We start from the raw sequence: 19,647 nt of genomic DNA on the forward strand, positions 1-19,647 counted from the left end.
TAAAAACAGACATTATAATTTATATTTTTTATTGGGGGACCCAGCCCCCAATATTTCAATGTAGGTTATTTTCTATTTTCCCTAAGTGTCGGCTGGTCTGATAAATAAATGGAAAGAGCACAAAAGAGAGAAATTTTAAAGCTGGGTGTCTGGGGAAGACATCACATGTCGGCAGGTTCTGTGATGCCCCCTGAGCCGCAAAAACAGCAAGTTTTTATTATGGATTTCAAAAGTGGAGGGGTGTATGAATAGGGTGTTGGTCACAGAGATCACATGCTTCAAGGGCAATAAAATATCACAAGGCAAATGGGCAGGGCAAGGTCACAAGGCCAGGGTGAAATTAGAATTACTGATGAGGTTCCCTGTCCCACTGTGCATGCCTTGTCATTGATAAACACCTTAATAGGAAACAGGGTTCAAGAGCAGAGAACTGGTCTGATTAGAATTTCGCCAGGCTGGAATTTCCCAATCCTCATAAGCCTGGGGGTGCTGCAGGAGACCAGGGAGTATTTTATCCCTTATCTACAACTGCATAAGACAGACAGTCCCAGAGCGGCCATTTTAGAGGCCTCCCCCTGGGAGTGCATTCTTTTCCCAGGGCTATACCTTGCTAAGAAAAAGAATTCAGCAATATTTCTCTTATTTGCTTTTGCAAGAAGAGAAATATGACTCTGTTCTGCCCGGCCCCACAGACTTCATGGTTATCTCCCTTGTTCCCTAAAAAATCTGTTATCCTGTTCCTTTTCTAGGTGCCCAGGTTTCATATTGTTCAAACACACATGCTCTACAAACAATTTGTGCAGATAAAGCAATCATCACAGGATCCTGAGGTGACATACATCCTCAGCTTATGAAGATTACGGGATTAAGAGATTAAAGACAGGCATAGGAAATTATAAGAGTATTGACTGGGGAAGTGATAAATGTCCATGAAATCTTCACAATTTATGTTCAGAGAGTGCAGTAAAGACAGGTGTAAGAAATTATAAAAGTATTCATTTAGGGAACTAATAAATGTCCATGAAATCTTCACAATTTATGTTCTTCTGCTCTGGCTTCAGCCGGTCTGTCTGTTTGGGGTCCCTGACTTCCTGCAACAATTTTTTGGACAATTACTGTTGCTCAATTCCTCCAACTTTATTTCTATTCATGAAATAGGTTGGATTTGGTTTTATTAGTCCTGGGAAGTTCGAAAATGTATTTGCACAGAAGAAATTTCTCATTCCTTTTTCTAATGGCACCTGTACTTTAAAAAATACATTTTATAATTATCTAGTGGAAAAGATGATGTCTTGGGAGTATTTTTTTAGCCTTACTCTGTTTTCTTAAACTAATTAGAATTAAAAAGTTTCAGGTGAAAATTTGGTAACAAAATTCAGCTGTTAACTTTGAGCTTCACTGTCATAAACTGTTGGCATTGATTAACTGTAGATGAGGATTACAATGGAGAATCAGGAGTAGGTGTTTCATTTTCTTTAGCCAAATGATCCTCATATGCTGTGAATAGACTTTTAGGTCAGATCAACTTGGGCTTGAATTATAACAATATAATACAGGTGACTTCTGGAAAATTGCTTAATCTCATTAAGCTTCAGTCTCACCTCTGTAAAATGTGAATAACACTGAATATAGAACTGCATTGGCCATAAAATTAAGCTGCATATGAAATGTGTAGGGCAATGCTGGTATAGTACTTGTGTTTGTTTTCTGTTGCTAGTACAACAAATGACCACAAATTTAGTGGCTTAGCACACGCACACTTACTCTCTTAACAATTCTAGATGTCATGTCTAAAATGAGTCTCATTAAGGGGCTAAAAACAACGTATCAGCAGGGTTGGTTTCTTCTTGCAGCTCCAGGGGAGAATCCACTTCTTTCTCTCACTTCTAGGGATAGTCAAGCATTCCTTGGCTTCTGGCTACATCGCTGCTCCAGTCTCTGCCTCTGTGGTCACAATCCCTTCTCCTCTACAACAGTGGAGTCTCCCTCTTCCTCCCTCTCATAAGGACACTTGTGATTATGTTTAGGACCCACTGGGATACTCCAGGATGCCTCCCCATCTGAAGATCTTTAATCACGTTTGTAAAGTCCTTTTTGCCATATAGGGTAACATTCACAGGTTCGAGGGATTAGGAAGTAGACCTTGGTGGGAGTGGGGTTATTATTCAACCTCCCACTGAACTCAATAAATTATCAGTATTTTAAAATGTGAAGTAGGAACAAAGAATTCGAAATGGAATCTTTTTCTCAAGCTAAGAAAACCATTTGTGGTGGCACAGCATGGATTATTCACATACAGAATATTTTATGCACAGATGTATTTCATAGCATATATATAACAATTTTGGAATGCATAAAAATGGCATCTAAAATGTGTAATATTAGATAATTACTTAAATAAGGCCCAGCTGAGGTAGCAGGGTCATCCAAGTTGGTTACACTTGCTGTAAATATTTTGCAATATCATTGTGATGGATAAAATGAAGATCTGATAGGTTTCTTTTTTTTGATACAGGGTCTTGCTCTGTTGCCTAGGCTGACGTGTGCAGTGCTGGGATTTCGGCTCACTGCAACCTCTGCCTCCTGGGTTCAATTGATCCTGCCACCTCAGCCTCCTGAGTAGCTAGGACTACAGGCCGCACCACCATGCCCAGCTCATTTTTGTATTTTTAGTAGAGAAGGGGTTTCACCATGTTGGCCAGGCTGGTCTGGAACTCCTGACCTCAAGTGATTACCCCACCTCAGCCTCTCAAAGTGCTAGGAATACTGGCATGAGCCACCCTACTGGGCCAGATACATCATTTCCTGCCACTTTGTATCTGAAAGATAAGAGAACTTGAATGAGTTTTTTTCCAAGGTAGCAAGGATGTTGAGCTCTTGGCTCTACTAAATTGTAATTCTTCCAGCATTTAGTATATATGTTTACTGAGTATCTATTAATGGTTTAGCACTGAAGTAGATATTGCCCTTTGGTCTGATAGTATGTTTTTCCTTAACTTCTTAGGTGTGTAGTCTTCGCTTGTCTGTTTGCTTTGCTCATATATTTAATACCTTTTCTAGGTTACAGTCTTTAAATGAGCCTTTCAGCTAATTTTAGACCCCTGGGAACCTCAAGTCTGCTTTATCTGATTAGTGGAGTTAGCTAAATTCTGAGATCCTCTGAAATAGTTGTTCTCACCCATGGGAAATTTTGTACCCCCCTTCCCTCGGCCCCATGACATTTGACAATATCTGGAGACATTTCTGATTTTCATGCCTGGGGCCAGGGAGTGGCCATGGTGTCTAGTGGGTAGAGGTCAGGCACACTGCTTAACATCCCACAATGCATAGCACAATTTCCCCCCAAAGCAGAGAATTATGAGGTTGAAAATGTTAATATTGCCGAGGTTGAGAAACCTGGGTCTAAAATTATATTATCTCGATTAACCTTTGGCATAAATCAAATAGTGAAAAATTTAGTGTGTTGTATCTTGGGATTGTGCCAGTAAACACGAGATAAAGAGGCTTTTGTGGAGCAGGCAATATTTAGGACTAGAGTGATTTATGACATAAAACTTGAGGGTTTGGAATCTCATTGGGGAGGGTACTGATTTTCCTCATGGTTGAAAATTAAAATTTTGAAACAAGTCTCACTTATAGGCAGGGTAGAATAATTTATTTTTAAGTAATATGCAGACTTCTGAAAGTGTTGCATGCATACATAGTTTGGCATGCATTATTTTGACCAGGGTTCATATCACACAGCACATTTAATATATATTAAATCACAGCTAAGGAATAGGTGCAGTGATAACTTACAAACAACAATTTACATCAGCTTATGCTTTACAGAGAACTTCCATCTGCATCAGAAAGGAAACAAGTATTTCTGTGCTAGGCATTTTAAATGTTTAATTTCTACAAAACCTAAAGATAGATATTATCTTTATTTTTTAAGATAATAAAATGTAACTTCAGGAAATTAACAGATTTTTCTATTTAATCTTGTACATGCCTGCTTTGTAATCTTGTTTATTTTCAGTTGATAGATATTTGTTTTGCAGAAATCTTACTTATAAGGACCCAGCAGTGGTAAAGTACAGGAAATGGATACTTTAGTGTTGATCTCTCAGTATGAGAATTGATGGTATTTCATTTACTTATAAGTCTTTTAAAAAGTGCTTCGGCAATATTTTATTTGTGAAATTCTGTAGTGTGTTGTATGTACAGGATAGTGGAAAATATCTAAATTTTGTCAGAAAAAAGTGGCAGTGGTGAACTTCTACCATTGTCTTTGGGTGACAGATTTAGAAGGAAATTATTGGCAACAGGGTTTGAATCAATACTTTGAGAAAAAAATGAGTTATAGTTCAGGATATTACAAAGATAACTTTTTGGGATTACGAAAGAAGTAATTTGTTTTAAAAATATAGTATGGTAGAAAATATTTGTGATTACACTCATGCTATTAATAAAACAGGGTCTTGGGAAAGTCTATGAATCACATCAAACCTTAATAGTTTGGTAACCTTGGGAAAGTTTCTTAAGCCTTTGGAGTTGCAGTTTCCTAATGTCAAAATCATTGCATTATTGTGTGGATTAAAGGAGGTAATGTAGAATATGCAACATAATGATTGATATAAAGTGATTAATAAAGGCAATTATTACAACTATTATATTAGATAATTAAGTATAAAGTAGGACCTAAACAGATCACAACTAGAAAACACTTCATTAATACTAGTGCCCTTAAGATTTTTAAACTGTTCGTCAAAAAAATAAATTTTTCAAAGTGTAAGTAAAATAAGTCTTTGTTATAGGACTTCTCATAATTTTAATTTGCTAGTATGTGTACTCAAGAGGACAGCATAGAATTAGTACTCTTAAAAATGTTTTGACCTTCAAACCTATTAAAATGTTGCGAGTTTCTCCTGTTAAATGGTACAGTTTGAGAAACAGCTGGATGAAAACGTATAACCAGGCAACTTTATTTTTATTCCAATATCATGATCCTAAAAGCTAAAAGATTTATATTATCAAATTTTATATTGGTTTTGAGCATGGGATCAAATCTGGAAGGACAACTGAAATGTCTAGTTTAATATTCTTTTAAGTTGTATCTTCAGGAATATCAGTGGTTTGGAGAAGATTTTTGTTGATGTTAATACTCATCTCTACTCTTTGTCCTCCTTTGAAGAGAAGTCACTGGTAATTTAGTAATTGTGTGTGTGGTGTGAATGTGTGTATGAGATGTCAAGATGGGTAAGAAGATGATCCACTAGTTCACCCTCACCCCTCATCTGCTCCACCTCTCAATAGCACTGTTGGCTCTGCCTAGTCTCGACATTACATTGCTGTGTGAATTAAAGGACATAATGTAGAATAGCCCAGATAATGATTGACATAAAGTGTCTGTGTCTTGCTTGCCTGCGCTGTGGTGGTCACTCCTGCCACCCTGGTTGTCCCTTCTGTTGGCCTTGCTGGTTTCTCCCCTATTTCTTAATCCTTAAGTATTGGGTTTGTGAGGGTTCAATCCCTGGACCACTTCTCTCTCTCTCTACTTCTTTTCTTTTCTTTTTCTTTCTTTCTTTTTTTTTTTTTTGATACGGAGTCCCGCTCTGTTGCCCAGGCTGGAGTGCAGTGGCGCAATCTCGGCTCACTGCAAGCTCCGCCTCCCAGGTTCACGCCATTCTCCTGCCTCAGCCTCCCGAGTAACTGGGACTACAGGCTGCGCTACCGCGCCCGGCTAATTTTTTTTTTCTTTTTTTTTTTTTTCGGTATTTTTAGTAGAGAAGGGGTTTCACTGTGTTAGCCAGGATAGTCTGGATCTCCTGACCTTGTGATCTGCCTGTCTCAGCCTCCCAAAGTGCTGGGATTGCAGGCGTGAGCCACTGCCCCCCGGCCTCTCTCTACTTATTTTCTAGGTGATTCCATTCAGTCTTATGAGGTTATATTTCATCTCTATGCTGGTAACTTCACTGATTATGTCTCTAGTCTAAATTTCTACCTTGAGTATCTTATTTGAATGTCTAATTACCAAGTTAACTACTTAACATTTTTACGTTAAGTGTTTCACACTTAACATGTCTAAAAACAAAGCCTATTATTTTCATTGCTGCAGTTACCTAGCATTGTCAACTTTTAAACTGTTTGGAAGATCAGTTTAAAAATCTTAAGGACATAGTATCAATGAAGTGCTTTCTGGTTGTGATCTGTTTAAGTCCTACTTTATACTTAATTATGTAATATAATACTTGCCTTTATTAATCACAGGAGAAAAATCATGTGTAAGTTTATTTGGTTGACATCTAGTCTCTCCCTCAACACATTTTATATAACCGAATGTCATAACTCCATTTAATTAACAGATGATACATAGTGGATACTAAATTCTGTATTCAGTAGTCACCTTAATATGCACTCTGTTTCTGGTTTACCATCTAACGAGGAGATACATGTGAGTCTCAGTTGTGAAATCAGCTTTATGTAGTAACAGGCATTTTACAAAAAGTAGAAAAGAAGCATGGTAAGTCTCTGGTTGAGAGGGTTAGGGATGAAACCTACCTTTCGGCTCCTGCAGCCGCACTCCTCTGTTGTGTTACTTAAGTGGGACTGTGTGCCCGTGTCTTTGAATGCACGTGTGTGTGGTTTGTTTCTCTTCAAGTGAAACGGTGCTATTCTTAGTAATGTGTGGGAGAGCTGTGAAATTTAATAACAAATTATTTTTAACAAGAGGGTACTTATTCACTTGTCAAGATTGGAATAGGCATTATGTTGCTAGGGCAAAGTGTTGAATTTCTAAGTTTTTTCTCAAATAAGTAAGTACAGAAATTGTCAGGTTCATGTATTTGGGCTCACTAATTGTCTCTGGGGATGATGTTATTTTCTCAAGTGTCACTTTAATAGTTTCCACAATGATTATAGCGTGTTTGTGGCAATGGCAGATTAAAACCAATGAGTCACACGCCTCTAACGTCACTGAGAGGTTGTCAAATGGAATGCAGCTTCATTTTTAGGAATGAAGGTGGGAGGGAAGGAGGAAGGTTCTGTTTCTTACTTTTCGTTTTAATGCAGCTTGCTTTTTTTGAGAGAAGGAAAGAAGTGAAATATTCTAAGAATTCATCTTCAACTTGTTTTATTCACGTATCTCTTTTGTTTGACACAGTGATGAGAGAATAGTGATTGCACTTTTCTCTATTTTAAATAATGTGATGGATGAGCTTCCATTAATAGAACAATAGAACCTCATTTAGTGGAACAAGAAGCCCAGTACCTGATGTATTCCTAAATTCCTTTTTTGATTCCTAGGTTTTGAAGAGCAATGACCCCTTCCCTTAGAGACAGTGGTATTAGAAATTATTTTCTCATTATGCCTCTTAAAATTTCACTTAGTACATTCAGGGTTTCTTATGACACCTGCACTTTTCTCCCATTTGCAGATAGACTGGCTTGTTGCATATATAAAAATGTGGTCAGGAGTTTGAGACCAGCCTGGCCAACGTGGTGAAACCCCATCTCTACTAAAAATACAAAAAATTAGCCGAGCGTGGTGGCAGGCTCCTGTAATCCCAGCGGCTTGGGAGGCTGAGGCAGGAGAATCACTTTAACCTGGGAGATGGAGGTTGCAGTGAGCTGAGATCACACCATTGCACCAGCCTGGGCAAAAAGAGCAAAACTCTGCCAAAAAAACCCCAAAAAACAAAAAACAAAAAAACAAAAAACAACCCACTGCTCTGTCCTCAGAAAAACTTCTGCTTTGAATTTTCCCTACTGTCTCCCACTGCCACACATGCATCCGCTCTTGCCCCAGACATATCTTACATATTTAAACCAGATGCAGTCCGTATACTTTTTCTTCCTGTGACTGCTTATGAAATCATGATTCAGGGCCTCATTTCTTGATTTTTTTTAACAGTTGTGAACAGGTGGCTAAACTGCATAAGCAACAACTGGAGAGCAGAGATTACTTAGTGGCTTGGACAGGGACCAAGTATCTTGTGAGCCCAGCTCTTCTAATATCAGTCCAGTTTCCCAAGAGGCAACTCCCAGGTCAGCTGGTGCCACCCAGGGCAGGGCAGGGCTGGAACTGGCTTTTGAAGGGTTGGGTCCGTAGGAAGAATCCACGCCTTGCTCTGGGAAGTGGACTCAGGAAGTAGAGGCCTGGGGACAGAATCACTCATGAGTTGCAGTTGTTCCGGGCAACAAAGCAAGGCGGATACTTATTCTGGTAGCAGGGTGGAGTTTGAACTGGGCAGTTACCTCTGCTTGAGCCCTAAGAATTTCAGATTCCCTGTTAACCATGGAGGCATGGGCTGGAAGCTGGGTGTGGGGGCAGGTGAGTTCAAACTTCTTACCTTTTCTATTAGGATATGGATAAATCTTCCCCAGGGATTCTTTGGACAAAAGCATTCCCACTCTGTCAACAATTCCAGCTTGAGCTTTTAATCATACATGTTTCCCTGTATAATGATTCAGTCAGAAAACTGTATTTGATCTTAAACAAGGTTGGCTTGGACAGGATAGGGGCTGGGATTTGGGGAGAAGAGATGATTTTGGAGCATAAAGAATTCAACACCTAGGAGGTTATGTTATTCAGGCCGAGCACGGGGAGATCAGGCCTTCCAATGTTGCAAATGAGAATGCTGGTACCTTGAGGAAGAGGGGTACTAAGACATGCGAGAGGAACACGGAGCAGTGGGATTCTGTGGCAAATTCTGTGAAGCTTTACTCCCATGTGGGGAAAAATTTCTTCCGTCTGTCTTGGCCCCGATCTGCTGAGCTGGTTCTGTGAGTGGCTTTGGTAGCTCATATGTGAACATTTAAATGCTTGGCTGTTCTTAGCTAGGCCTTTGATGGACTCTGGGATACAACCATGTGGCCAGCGTGGCTCCAGCTCCCTGCTGTCGGGGCCCACACGCAGACTCCTTAGAGTATGCTCCAAAGATACTCTGGGGAAGGCGATGCTGGGTGCATGTGCACGGGCCCAGAGTTAGCTCCTTGGATAAACAGAAGGTATTTGGAAATATTTTTGGTGCAGCCCTAGCCCTAGAACATAACTGGCTGGTGCACTGTGGTAAAACTATAATCTCATCCATTAGCACCTTATTCCCAAACTCGATCATAAATGAAGATACATTTTGGCTGTGTAGGCACCTTTTTCCTCAGATTTTGGAAAATTTAAGGGTATTTGGCCAAGGCAGGCCCTGGTAAACCAAGGATGTGTGGGGAGGGCTGGCTTGGGGCCAACATGGAAGTTTGGACAATGATAATACCATGCCAGTGTGCCTTGCTCTTGGTTTAACCTTCTAGATATTATTTCTTTTCCTTGTTTAAAGCCTTCCATGGCAAACGCGCAAGGAAAGTATAACATAAAAGAGTGCCTTGAATTATTCTTCACAGAAATTTCTCTTCTGAGGAGGAAAACTGTGTGTGGGGGGTGGAAGGGGCAGAGTTGACTGTCCTCCAGCCACTGCCCTGTTCCCTAGTAGTTTGGTTGAGGTGGATAATTTTAAGGAATAGCCTTGAATTGTCTCACTCACTTGTTCTGCTTTGATTAAGCATTCTTTAAATCTCTCACTAAAGCCCAGTGAGGCTGGTACTGTTGTTCCAATTTTACAGGCGAGGCTTTGGAGACAGTGAAGTGATGCAGTCAAGTTCTCACAGCTACTGGAAGTGCAGCCAGAATTTACGCACTGGAGGTCTGAACCCTAAAGTCCTGCACTCGACCAAGCTTCTTCCTCAGGGAAGGACCCGATCTGGGATCCCTGAAGAGCCACAGCATCTGTGTGAACTTTTTTTCCCTCGGTCCTTTGGTTAGAAATGATAGTTCTTGATTGATTTGCTACTAGTATTTTAAAACCTTTGGATAAAGAAAAGAGAATCAGACCTAGAGCTTCCTGGTTCTAAGGCAACATAGTAGCAGTGAGGATAAGATGATTACAGCTGGATGAGTTCACCTGAGAGCTTGGGGGCTCCCTTGTTCCTACTCTCTGGCAGAAAGCTCAGATGTCCATGGTGGGCTTATAGTTTCTGGCCCTTTGCCAGGAAGCAAAGGAATCATCAGAGCTATTCCATTAATAGAGTGGAATATTATATCTATGCTATATTTGCTATTTCTTAAATATTAAACATTTAAAAGTTAATGTATGATCCAAGTATAGAGTAAGGGCTGTGAACATACCCAAGATAGGTATTTTTTTTTGCAACTATTAATATTTCATATCTACCCTTATTATTATTTTTTTTTCTCTAGATGGAATTGCCCAGGCTCGAGTGCAGTGGCGTGATCTGAGCTCACTGCAAGCTCCGCCTCCCACATATCTACCCATTTTTAATGCAGATTTGGGTTTCAGTGCAGGTATGGGTTCTTTGGGCTCTGTCTTTCAGAGCTCTGTTAGGAAGCTTTTTCATCACATAGACCAGCATGGAAGCTTTGTATTCAGTCCTTTGAAGTTTGTACAAAGCACTTTGATCTTTGTTTCTGTATCTGTTTTTTGGAGGGATTATTGATTTGATTCTAAAGAATTCCATTTTATTGCAATTTAAGGATAACAGCTTAGTAAGAAGCATAATTATGAGTATCAATACAATTTGAGTCAAAATTGGACATATTTTAAGTAGGTTAATGCAATTTAATTGTTCTCTGACATCGTATGAGTATTTATTATCCCCTGAGCTTTTATCATTTCAGGCTTTTTCTTGCTAATTTACATTTCTATAGGTTAAATAAACTATTTAACCAGAGTTTGAGAGCATCTGTGTGCCATGTACTGTGCAAGGCATTTTTAATCAAATTATTTTTATGTGCTTGCCAAGTGGTAGACCCTGTCTTAAGGCAGTTGGAATATGGCAGTGAACAAAATCACAAAAGTTTTTGGATTCAGATAGAGGAGAGAAAAAAATGCATAGAGTAGATGGTTATAAATACAAAAATAAAGCACGGATGAGAGATTGGGTGTGTCAGGTGGGCTAGTTGCAATTCTAAATATTGGGGCCTAGTGATGGGCCTTGCCGTCACATAGCTTCCAGCCTTGTAATAATTGTTGTTCTTTGATCATAGTGTAGAGTAAGGGCTATCAACACACCCAAGATAGGTATTTTTTGAAACTATTAATATTTCATCTGTACCCATTTTTATTGTAGATTTGGGTTTCAATGCAGGTATGGGTTCTTCTGTCTCTCCCCCCCCCCTCTGCCCCCTCTCTCTTCTCTTCCTTTTTTTGAGACAGGGTCTCACTTTGTCGCCCAGGCTGGAGTGCAGTAGTGCGGTCATAGGTCACTGCAGCCTTGAATTCCTGGGTTCAAGAGATCCTTCTGTCCTCAGCCTCCCAAGTAGCTGGAACTATAGGCATGTGCTACTGTGCCTAGCTAATTTTTACATTGTTTAAGAGACAGGGTCTTGCTATGTTTTCCAGGCTGTTAATTTGAAGCTCCTGGACTCAAGTGATCCTCCCATCTAGGTGTTTCAAAGTGTTGGGATTACAGAAATGAGCCACTGTGCCTGGCTTGTTTCTTGATGAACACTTCACCATTAGAAGGAAATATCCTTCTAATCTACTGAAACAGAGCGCATTATCCCTGCTTTGTCCAGAAGGAAACCAAAGCTTTGAGAGTCAAGTAAATTGCTGAATGAACACGGTGAGACCCAGATCTGACTCTAAAGCCCATGCACTTGAAGATGGTATCAGACCATGTCAACTTTGGACATATTTGTTATAGAAGAATTATCCAACTTTGGAGCTAAGGCTGTCTTATATTTCATTCTGAGGTGTTGTGCAGTAAGTTGGCTGGTTCATGGAGTGTGTGTGTTACCCGCGTTACTGTGAACTTCCCCTTCACCGTTGCAGTAGTTCTGTTTTAAAGGACTTTGGGTTATGCCCTGTGGCCACATGACAGGCAAAGGAGCTGCTTGGTTACCGACTTCCATGCAGTGGGTTACATTTGTATGTGACAGAGTAAACTCTGTTTACTCCAGCAAATCATTGACTACTTGAATTCCTGGCCTTGCATTTCAGAGATGGGACACTAATTTGGCTGGTCCATGTATCATGTCCAAGAGCATGTTATAAATGCTCATATTTAGAAGGGAATGTAAAGTGAGTAAAAGGTAATAATGGAAGGGTCACTGCTTATTGTGTTTATCACAGAATAGGACATCACTTGTATTTCCAATGATTGTTTTATCATGATAAAAAGTGAAAAGCAAACGAGTGTGTTGGATTAGAAACCTTTATGAGGACTGTGGAAATGAGGTCAGGGGTTCAAGAGAGCTCTGTTTTTCCTTCTGCCTTGAGTGTGCTTATGATCAAAGTGGGAGGATGTTCAGCCCAGTGCATTCTTTGTCTTGGGCATTGATGGTTCTTTTGTGCTTTGGCTAATCTAATGTTTGACATGTGTGTATTGGTTATTAGTCTAAAAAAGGGGCTATATATTTGCAACTCTGCTATTTTTTGTTGTCAGTTTCTAGTGACTTTCCCCACTTACTACTTCTAAGTTAAAGTGCTGGGTTGGTTGTTTGCTTGTTTGTTTGAGATGGAGTCTTGCTCTTGTCGCCCAGGCTGGAATGCAGTGGCGCAATCTCAGCTCATTGCAACCTCTGCCTCCTGGGTTCAAGCTGTTTTCCTGCCTCAGCCTCCTGAGTAGCTGGGATTACAGGCACTGACCACCACGCCCGGCTAATTTTTGTCCTTTTAGTAGAGGCAGGTTTCCCCGTGTTGGCCAGGCTGGTCTCGAACTCCTGACCTCAGGGGATGTGCCTGCCTCAGCCTCCCAAAGTGCTGGGATTACAGGCATAAGCCACTGCACCCAGCCATTGCTGTGGATTTTTGTAAGATAATTTTCTTTTTACTCAAGAGATAAGCTATGGTTTGAGCACATGGGCTGTGGAATTTATTCTACTTGTTTACTTTTTTGAAGGATAATATACAGAAAAGTATACATATTATAAATGAACAACGTAAATACCTTTTGGAAACTGAGCACACCTAGGTAGCCAGCTTCCAGATCGAAGCATAAACAGTTGGCATCCTAGTGCCCCATCCCCTTCTAATCTCTTCTGTCATTCTCTTCCCACAAGGGTTACCACTGCCCTGACTTCTAACAGCATTTTTTTGTTCAGCCTGTCTTTGTACTTTATATGAATAGAATAATACAACCGGAACTCTTTTGCATTTGGCTTCTTTTTCTTTCCATTATTTGAGAGGTTGAACTTGTGGTTGAATGTAGTTGAAGGTTATTTTCATTGCCATATGACATTTCATTATGTGGATATGCCATAATTTATCTATTATAATGTTAAAGACATCGACCCTGCTTCTAGTTTTTGTTGTGATGAATAGTACTGTGATAAACATTCTTGTATATAACTTTTTGTTAACATATGTAAGCGTTTATGTTGGATGTATACCTAGGAATGGAATTATTAGGTTGTATAATATCAACGTATTTAGCTTGAATACATATTACCAAGTGACTTAAGAGTTTAAGTAGTTGTACCAATTTACATTTCCATCAGTAGTATGAGAGTTCATGAATTTCATTGTTGAGATGTTGTTTTGGGAGGTGGGTGAGAGGTGCATGCTATTCTTAGGTTCATTTCAGTACATGTTTGTTTTCTGAAAAGGAATGGTCTTAGTTGCCTTGTTGATTCTTTGAAAGTTAAGTTAAAAATTTGTCTCTGTGCACTCACATTCTCCTTTTATTTTTTCTTTGTATATATGAATATATATGTGTTTTATGTTGATGTCTTCTACATGCATATATAGATGTGTGTATATTTTATCTTGAAATATACTACTGTACTGTTAGACTGGACAGGCCACTTAGAAGCTTTCTCACTCAGGCTTCTACAAGTCTCTGAATTCACACCGATCCTGCTTAAGTGTCTCTAATGAGGGGAAGTGCTTTCTTTTTAGGATGACCCATCCCTTTGTGAAGAAGCATTTTGTTGCTTCTTCAACACTGTGGTGACATCTGCCTCTTTTTAACTTCTCCCATAAGTATCATACCCTTTCATATGTGAGCAAAAAACCCATGATTCTTATAATACAGTGAAGTTTCTTCAGGCAGAGGTTCATGGCTGTTTTTTAAACTGCCACTTTTCAACATTTGCAGGGTCAAAGTCTCTGAGCAGTTTGCTCTGGGGAACTTGGATGAAAAACCTTATGGATGATGGCAAAAAAAAACCCCAAAAAACCTCAGTGCAAAGTCGCTTTTATTTTTCTTTGTGTGTGTATGTTTTTTGTTTGTTTGTTGTTGTTGTTGTTTTGATATGGAGTCTTGCTCTGTCGCCCAGGCTGGAGTGCAGTGGCCCAATCTCGGCTCACTGCAAGCTCTGCCTCCTGGGTTCACACCATTCTCCTGCCTCAGCCTCCCGAGTAGCTGGGACTACAGGCGTCTGCCACCACGCCCAGCTAATTTTTTTTATTTTTAGTAAAGATGGGGTTTCACCGTGTTAGCCAGGATGGTCTCAATCTCCTGACCTCATGATCCACCCGCCTCGGCCTCCCAAAGTGCTGGGATTACAGGTGTGAACCACCACACCCGGCCTCTTTGTGTTTTTAAGGTTTTTTCCCCCATTTCCCAGTTTTTCTTTCATGAACACACTGATCCCCCCTCATTGGGTTTAAACCTTGTTTAAGAAGGAAATACAAAAAATGCATATAACATATTTAAAAATTAGACTAAAACAAATAAAATGAAAAAATAGCACTGCTTTTTATAGAAAACTGACAATTATATTAATGAATATCAATGAATACAGAAAATCAATGCATTATACTTTTGTCGAATCAATGAATATGGAAAAATTCTTCTGATGGAGATAATATGAGCTCTAAGAGATCTGAACTTCCATGTAATATTAATATTCATAGAACTTTAGAATAAAAATGAGTTTTTTTCTAGCTATAATTAATAATTTAAGGTTCACGGATATTACCTAATAGATATTTTCTTTCTTTACAGGCAAGAAGAGACTGATAGGAGAGTGAAAAATGTAAGATACATTTACCTTAATGTAGCATTATAAGTGGTTTTCACTTCCATGTTCTGTAAGAAGGCAGTGAATCTAAAAGTATACTCTACATCTCTTTTCTAATTAAATTTTTGGTTACAAACCAATGAGTTACAAACAGTAGATATGTTTAAATGTATGTATTACAATATATGGTTAGATTGTTCAGCTCCCACTTATAAGGGAGAACATGTGGTATTTGGTTTTCTGCTCCTCCATTAGTTTGCTGAGGATAATGGCTTCCAGCTCTGACCATGTCCCTGCAAAGGACATGATCTTGTTTCCTTTAATGGCTGCATAGTATTCCAGAGCTGAACAATGAGAACTCATGGACACAGAGAGGGGAACAACACACATTAGGGCCTGTCGGGTGATGGGGGGAAGGAGAGCCTCAGGATAAATAGCTAATGCATGTGGGACTTAATAGCCAGGTGATGGGTTGATAGGGGCAGCAAACCACAATGGCACACGTTTACCTACGTAACAAACCTGCACATCCTGCACATGTATCCCAGAACTTAAAATAAAATAAAATTTTAAAACATTTGGTTAGAGTGGTATAAGAGGATAGGTTACATTTAGGAAGCTGTTTGTTATGTGTTAGTAATATGCTAAAGGCAAGTAAACATATTTTAAGATTTTTATGGGAGTAAATAGGAAACTACCAATTTAGACTTTAAGGAAAAGTACTGAATGTTTAAGGGCTCTGGGTAATTGATCAATGTAGACTCATACGTTTTACAATATTTTATGGGAATTGCAAGAATATCTAAAAATGTTGCAGTTTTATTAAAAAGTTTAACATCCTTATTAAGGAAGCTGAGAATTATTGATGTTTAGGTGATCATTCTGTAAGTTCAATGAAAAAATATTGATTGCTTTAAAAGTTTCATTTGTGTTTTCTCTTATTTTTTTCCTTCTTCATATATACTAGTAGAGTATATGCATGACTACCTTTTGGAGTCTGGACTTTTGGTCTAAGAACTTGCTCAGAGACAGGAAAATTTAGCAAGAAAAATTAAGATTTTTAATGCGTTTTCCCTTTCCCATAAACTTAAAAGAAAGTCTACTTTTCATCCACAGAGTAATATGTGCTATCATTTATCTACAGTACTCACCTACATTTGAGCTTGCAGTTGGTTGCTAACCGACTGATCTTGTTATTCATGGATTTTTTTTTTTTTTTTTTTAAGGTTTTGATAACATTGTACTGGCTGGGAAGAAAAGCACAAAGCAACCCATACTATAATGGTCCCCATCTTAATTTGAAAGCATTTGAGAATCTTTTAGGACAAGCCCTGACGAAGGTAAGTGAACTACATCTGTGTGAGATTACTGCTGTAATACAGTATCACTACTTTCCCTTCCTCCTCTCTTCTTCTTCTCCTCCTCTATAACAAATATGGCAACTCTGACTCTCTTTGTCCCACTCTCGATTGGACTGAGTAAAGAGGAATGTTACTCATTTACTGGCTTTATATGCTGCCATCAAGGAGTGAGTTGGATCTAATCCAGAGCAATTTCCAAGGTAGAGAGACTTGCTTACCTTTTAATTCTATGTAATTTGATGACACATGCATTGGTTTCCTTCCTTACACACTTTATGTAGCTTAAGTATTTCTATACTCATTGTAAACTCAACCTGTAGTAGAGAGGTGCTTCCTGGACTGTTAACACGCATGGAATTTACTCAATTTCTTTGTAGTAGTGTGTTCTTATCATAAATGATGGTCTTTAATGCTCACACTTTCATATCCCCACAATTCTACCATGTTGCCTCTGTTTCCTAAAGAGTAGGACATGGTGTTAACTGGAACTTGATATAAGGTTTTTAAGTTAGAATCCTTTGTTTTATACACTTTTCTACTCATTCATATTTTGGAATCAATGTGACAGCCTTTTGAATGCTTGAGGACTGTTTGCAGAGAGCCAAGTGCCAGGACTGACTGTAGTTCTGCCAAATCTTCATTTATAAGATCCACATGGGAAAAACGAATTTCTCTGGGTAGGGGTATTTATTCAGGGAAATTTGTAGGACTCTGAAGAGCCCTTTTGTGTAGTCACAATGGTATTTCATCATCTAATTAGTATTCATTGCTTCATGGGTTTCTCTAATGGTTAAATGATACCACACCAGTAAGGCATTTAGCATTAGTCTGTAGCACATCGTAAGGTTGCAATAAATATTAGTTGCTGTGATTGAAAGAAATTTTAGGCCAGGATGAACATGATAACCTTGGCTTGCACCTACCCTGATCTTTAGGGGCCCAGCCACATGTATTATAGCAAGAGATGGGATTATAGAGCCTAGAAGATACAGGTATTCCTGTTCACCACCAAAATGTAAGGAGTCAATAACACTCTATTCAAATTCCTTGAATAAGTTAATTCAGGAAATAGCTGAGATATTAACATGCATACAGATTGTACTAAGTTTTGGGAAAACACTCATGAGAGATTACCTAACCTCATAAAGCACAATTGTCTAAGATAGGTGAGCATATTGGTCACTGCAATGAAGAATAGTGAGACTCTAATGGAGGAATTTCAGGGGGCTTTGAGCACGGGGAAATCCTTGCCTTACAGTTATTTCAGCTAATAACACTTTTGGTGAAAACCTATGTGGGATACTGGGCACAGTGGCTCACGCCTGTAATCCCAGCACTTTGGGAGGCTGAGGCGGGCAGATCACCCGAAGTTGGGAGTTCGAGACCAGCCTTACCAACATGGATAAACCCCATCTCTACTAAAAATACAAAAATAACTGGGTGTGGTGGCGCATGCCTGTAATCCCAGCTACTTGGGAGGCTGAGGCAGGAGAATCGCTTGAACCTGGGAGGCAGAGGTTTCAGTGAGCCAAGCCTGGGCAACAAGAGCAAAACTGTGTCTCAAAAAAAAAAACCAAAAAAAAAAAACCAAAAAAAAAAAAAAAAACAACCCATGTGGGACTTTGGCTTCTGTACTAGGGTTCTCTTTATAGCCTTTGGTCCTTTTAATGACAGTCTGACTTAGGTTGAATCATCCTGGTACAGTGTCTATGCCAGGAATGCTTTATCAAAGACTGTTTCCTGTTACCAGTTTCAAAACCAGAGGAGGTAGATGAAGACCTTATGGTTTATAAAACTATGGTTGTGGTTCCATTCCATTATAATAAAGTAGGAGTAGCTGTTAGAGGCATGTGACTATATCATATGTTTTGTATCAGTTCTGTTAAAATCAAAACCAATGTGTTCATCAGGCATTTCCCATTTAACCGGATAATGCTTACAAACTTATATAAAATACCAGTTAAAAAATCATTGGTGGAAGTTGTAGCACCTCAGTCAGTCATCTTAGAAGTTGGAGGTGACTCATTTTAGTTGACTTGTCAGGGTGCCTCCTTAAAAGCCAGGCACCAGGGCCAAAGGTTGTTTTATAACTGAAGTGGCTGTCATCAGTAACTTTAACATTTATGAGGTCAAACATCTATCTTGAGTGTTGAACTCTGAGGCCTTAACAACTAAGTGTCTAAGAAACCTGACAGATCTAAACACTTACATTTAAAAAAGTCTTTCTGTATTTTGAGAAGCATTTTGGCGGCACCAGCACTAGGCCTGGCTTCCCCATCTGCTTGGAAGTAGCAGGATGTAAGGTAGGCACTAGCATTTTCATGACAGGATGTCAGCTCTAATGGCAGGGTGTCGGCATCTAAAGCACATGAAATCCCCCTGAAATCTGCTAGACCGTTTTAGTGCTCCAAACAGTTGTCAGACAATTGAATCATGAATTGACGGTATTAGATCAAAAGTATGCCTGAGACAGCTGCTAATTATTCACTGCAAACTCTTCAGCTTTTTCATATGTTCAAAATATTTATAATTAAAAATTGAAAGAAGAGTACAACAAATTCCCAGATGTGCACCATCTGGTTCAATTATTACAATTTTCCATACTGGCTTTATCTACATATGTGTTTATCCGTCCATCTATGTTTTTACTTAACCATTTTAATATAAACTGCAGGTGTATTTCTCCCCAAATACTCAGTATGCATCTCCTAAGAATATGAATATTCTTCTATATAGCTACAATGTTTATTATATTTAAGAAAACTTAGATATTCCCCATTATCTAATGTTCAGTTGACATTAAAACTTTCGTACTTGTCTCCAGCTACTTTTCATAGCACTTTTTATTTTGAATCATGACTTAATCAAGGTTCACATAATATGTTTGATTGTTAGTAATTACTAGGTTCTTTAAATTGTCTCTGTATTAGTAAGCTCATCTGAAAGTAACATTTCTGATTTTTACTATGACAAAATTATCTTCACCGTATAAAACATTGTAGTTACTAGATATTCATTGATTACTATAAGTCAGGACTACACCATGGGCTTTGTAAATTTTACTCACGTCCTAATGTTTAAAAAGCCAGGTTATATTTTGTCACTAACATTCACCGAAGAATGTTAGTTAAAAGTGCTTATCTTGAGTAAGTTCTATATAATTCACAAACCTACAGTTAACATCATTTGTGATGTTTCTGTGTATCCTTTATATGAGCCAATAAAAAATTAATATTTTGGCCGGGCATGGTGGCTCAAGCCTGTAATCTCAGCACTTTGGGAGGCCAAGACGGGCAGATCACGAGGTCAGGAGATCGAGACCATCCT

At 38.9% G+C, this 19,647-nt stretch overlaps 1 protein-coding gene across 50 annotated transcripts in view; it reads left to right on the top strand.

Moving 5' to 3' along the window:
- Positions 1 to 19,647, top strand: part of LMO7 (LIM domain 7) — a 218,602-nt gene that overhangs the window by 139,442 nt on the left and 59,513 nt on the right. For 43 of the 50 annotated variants that reach the window (XM_015439347.3, XM_015439351.3, XM_015439352.3 and 40 more), the window contains 2 exons: positions 14,944 to 14,974; positions 16,186 to 16,299. In XM_015439347.3, the coding sequence (XP_015294833.3) occupies positions 14,944 to 14,974; positions 16,186 to 16,299 (145 nt within the window). Of the gene's footprint in view, positions 1 to 8,262; positions 8,315 to 14,943; positions 14,975 to 16,185; positions 16,300 to 19,647 lie in introns of those variants that run through there. The other 7 variants (XM_074022157.1, XM_074022160.1, XM_074022174.1 and 4 more) reach the window with 1 other exon arrangement.

This window comes from Macaca fascicularis, chromosome 17, assembly GCF_037993035.2.
Source record: "Macaca fascicularis isolate 582-1 chromosome 17, T2T-MFA8v1.1".
Classification (NCBI taxonomy): Eukaryota; Metazoa; Chordata; class Mammalia; order Primates; family Cercopithecidae; genus Macaca; species Macaca fascicularis.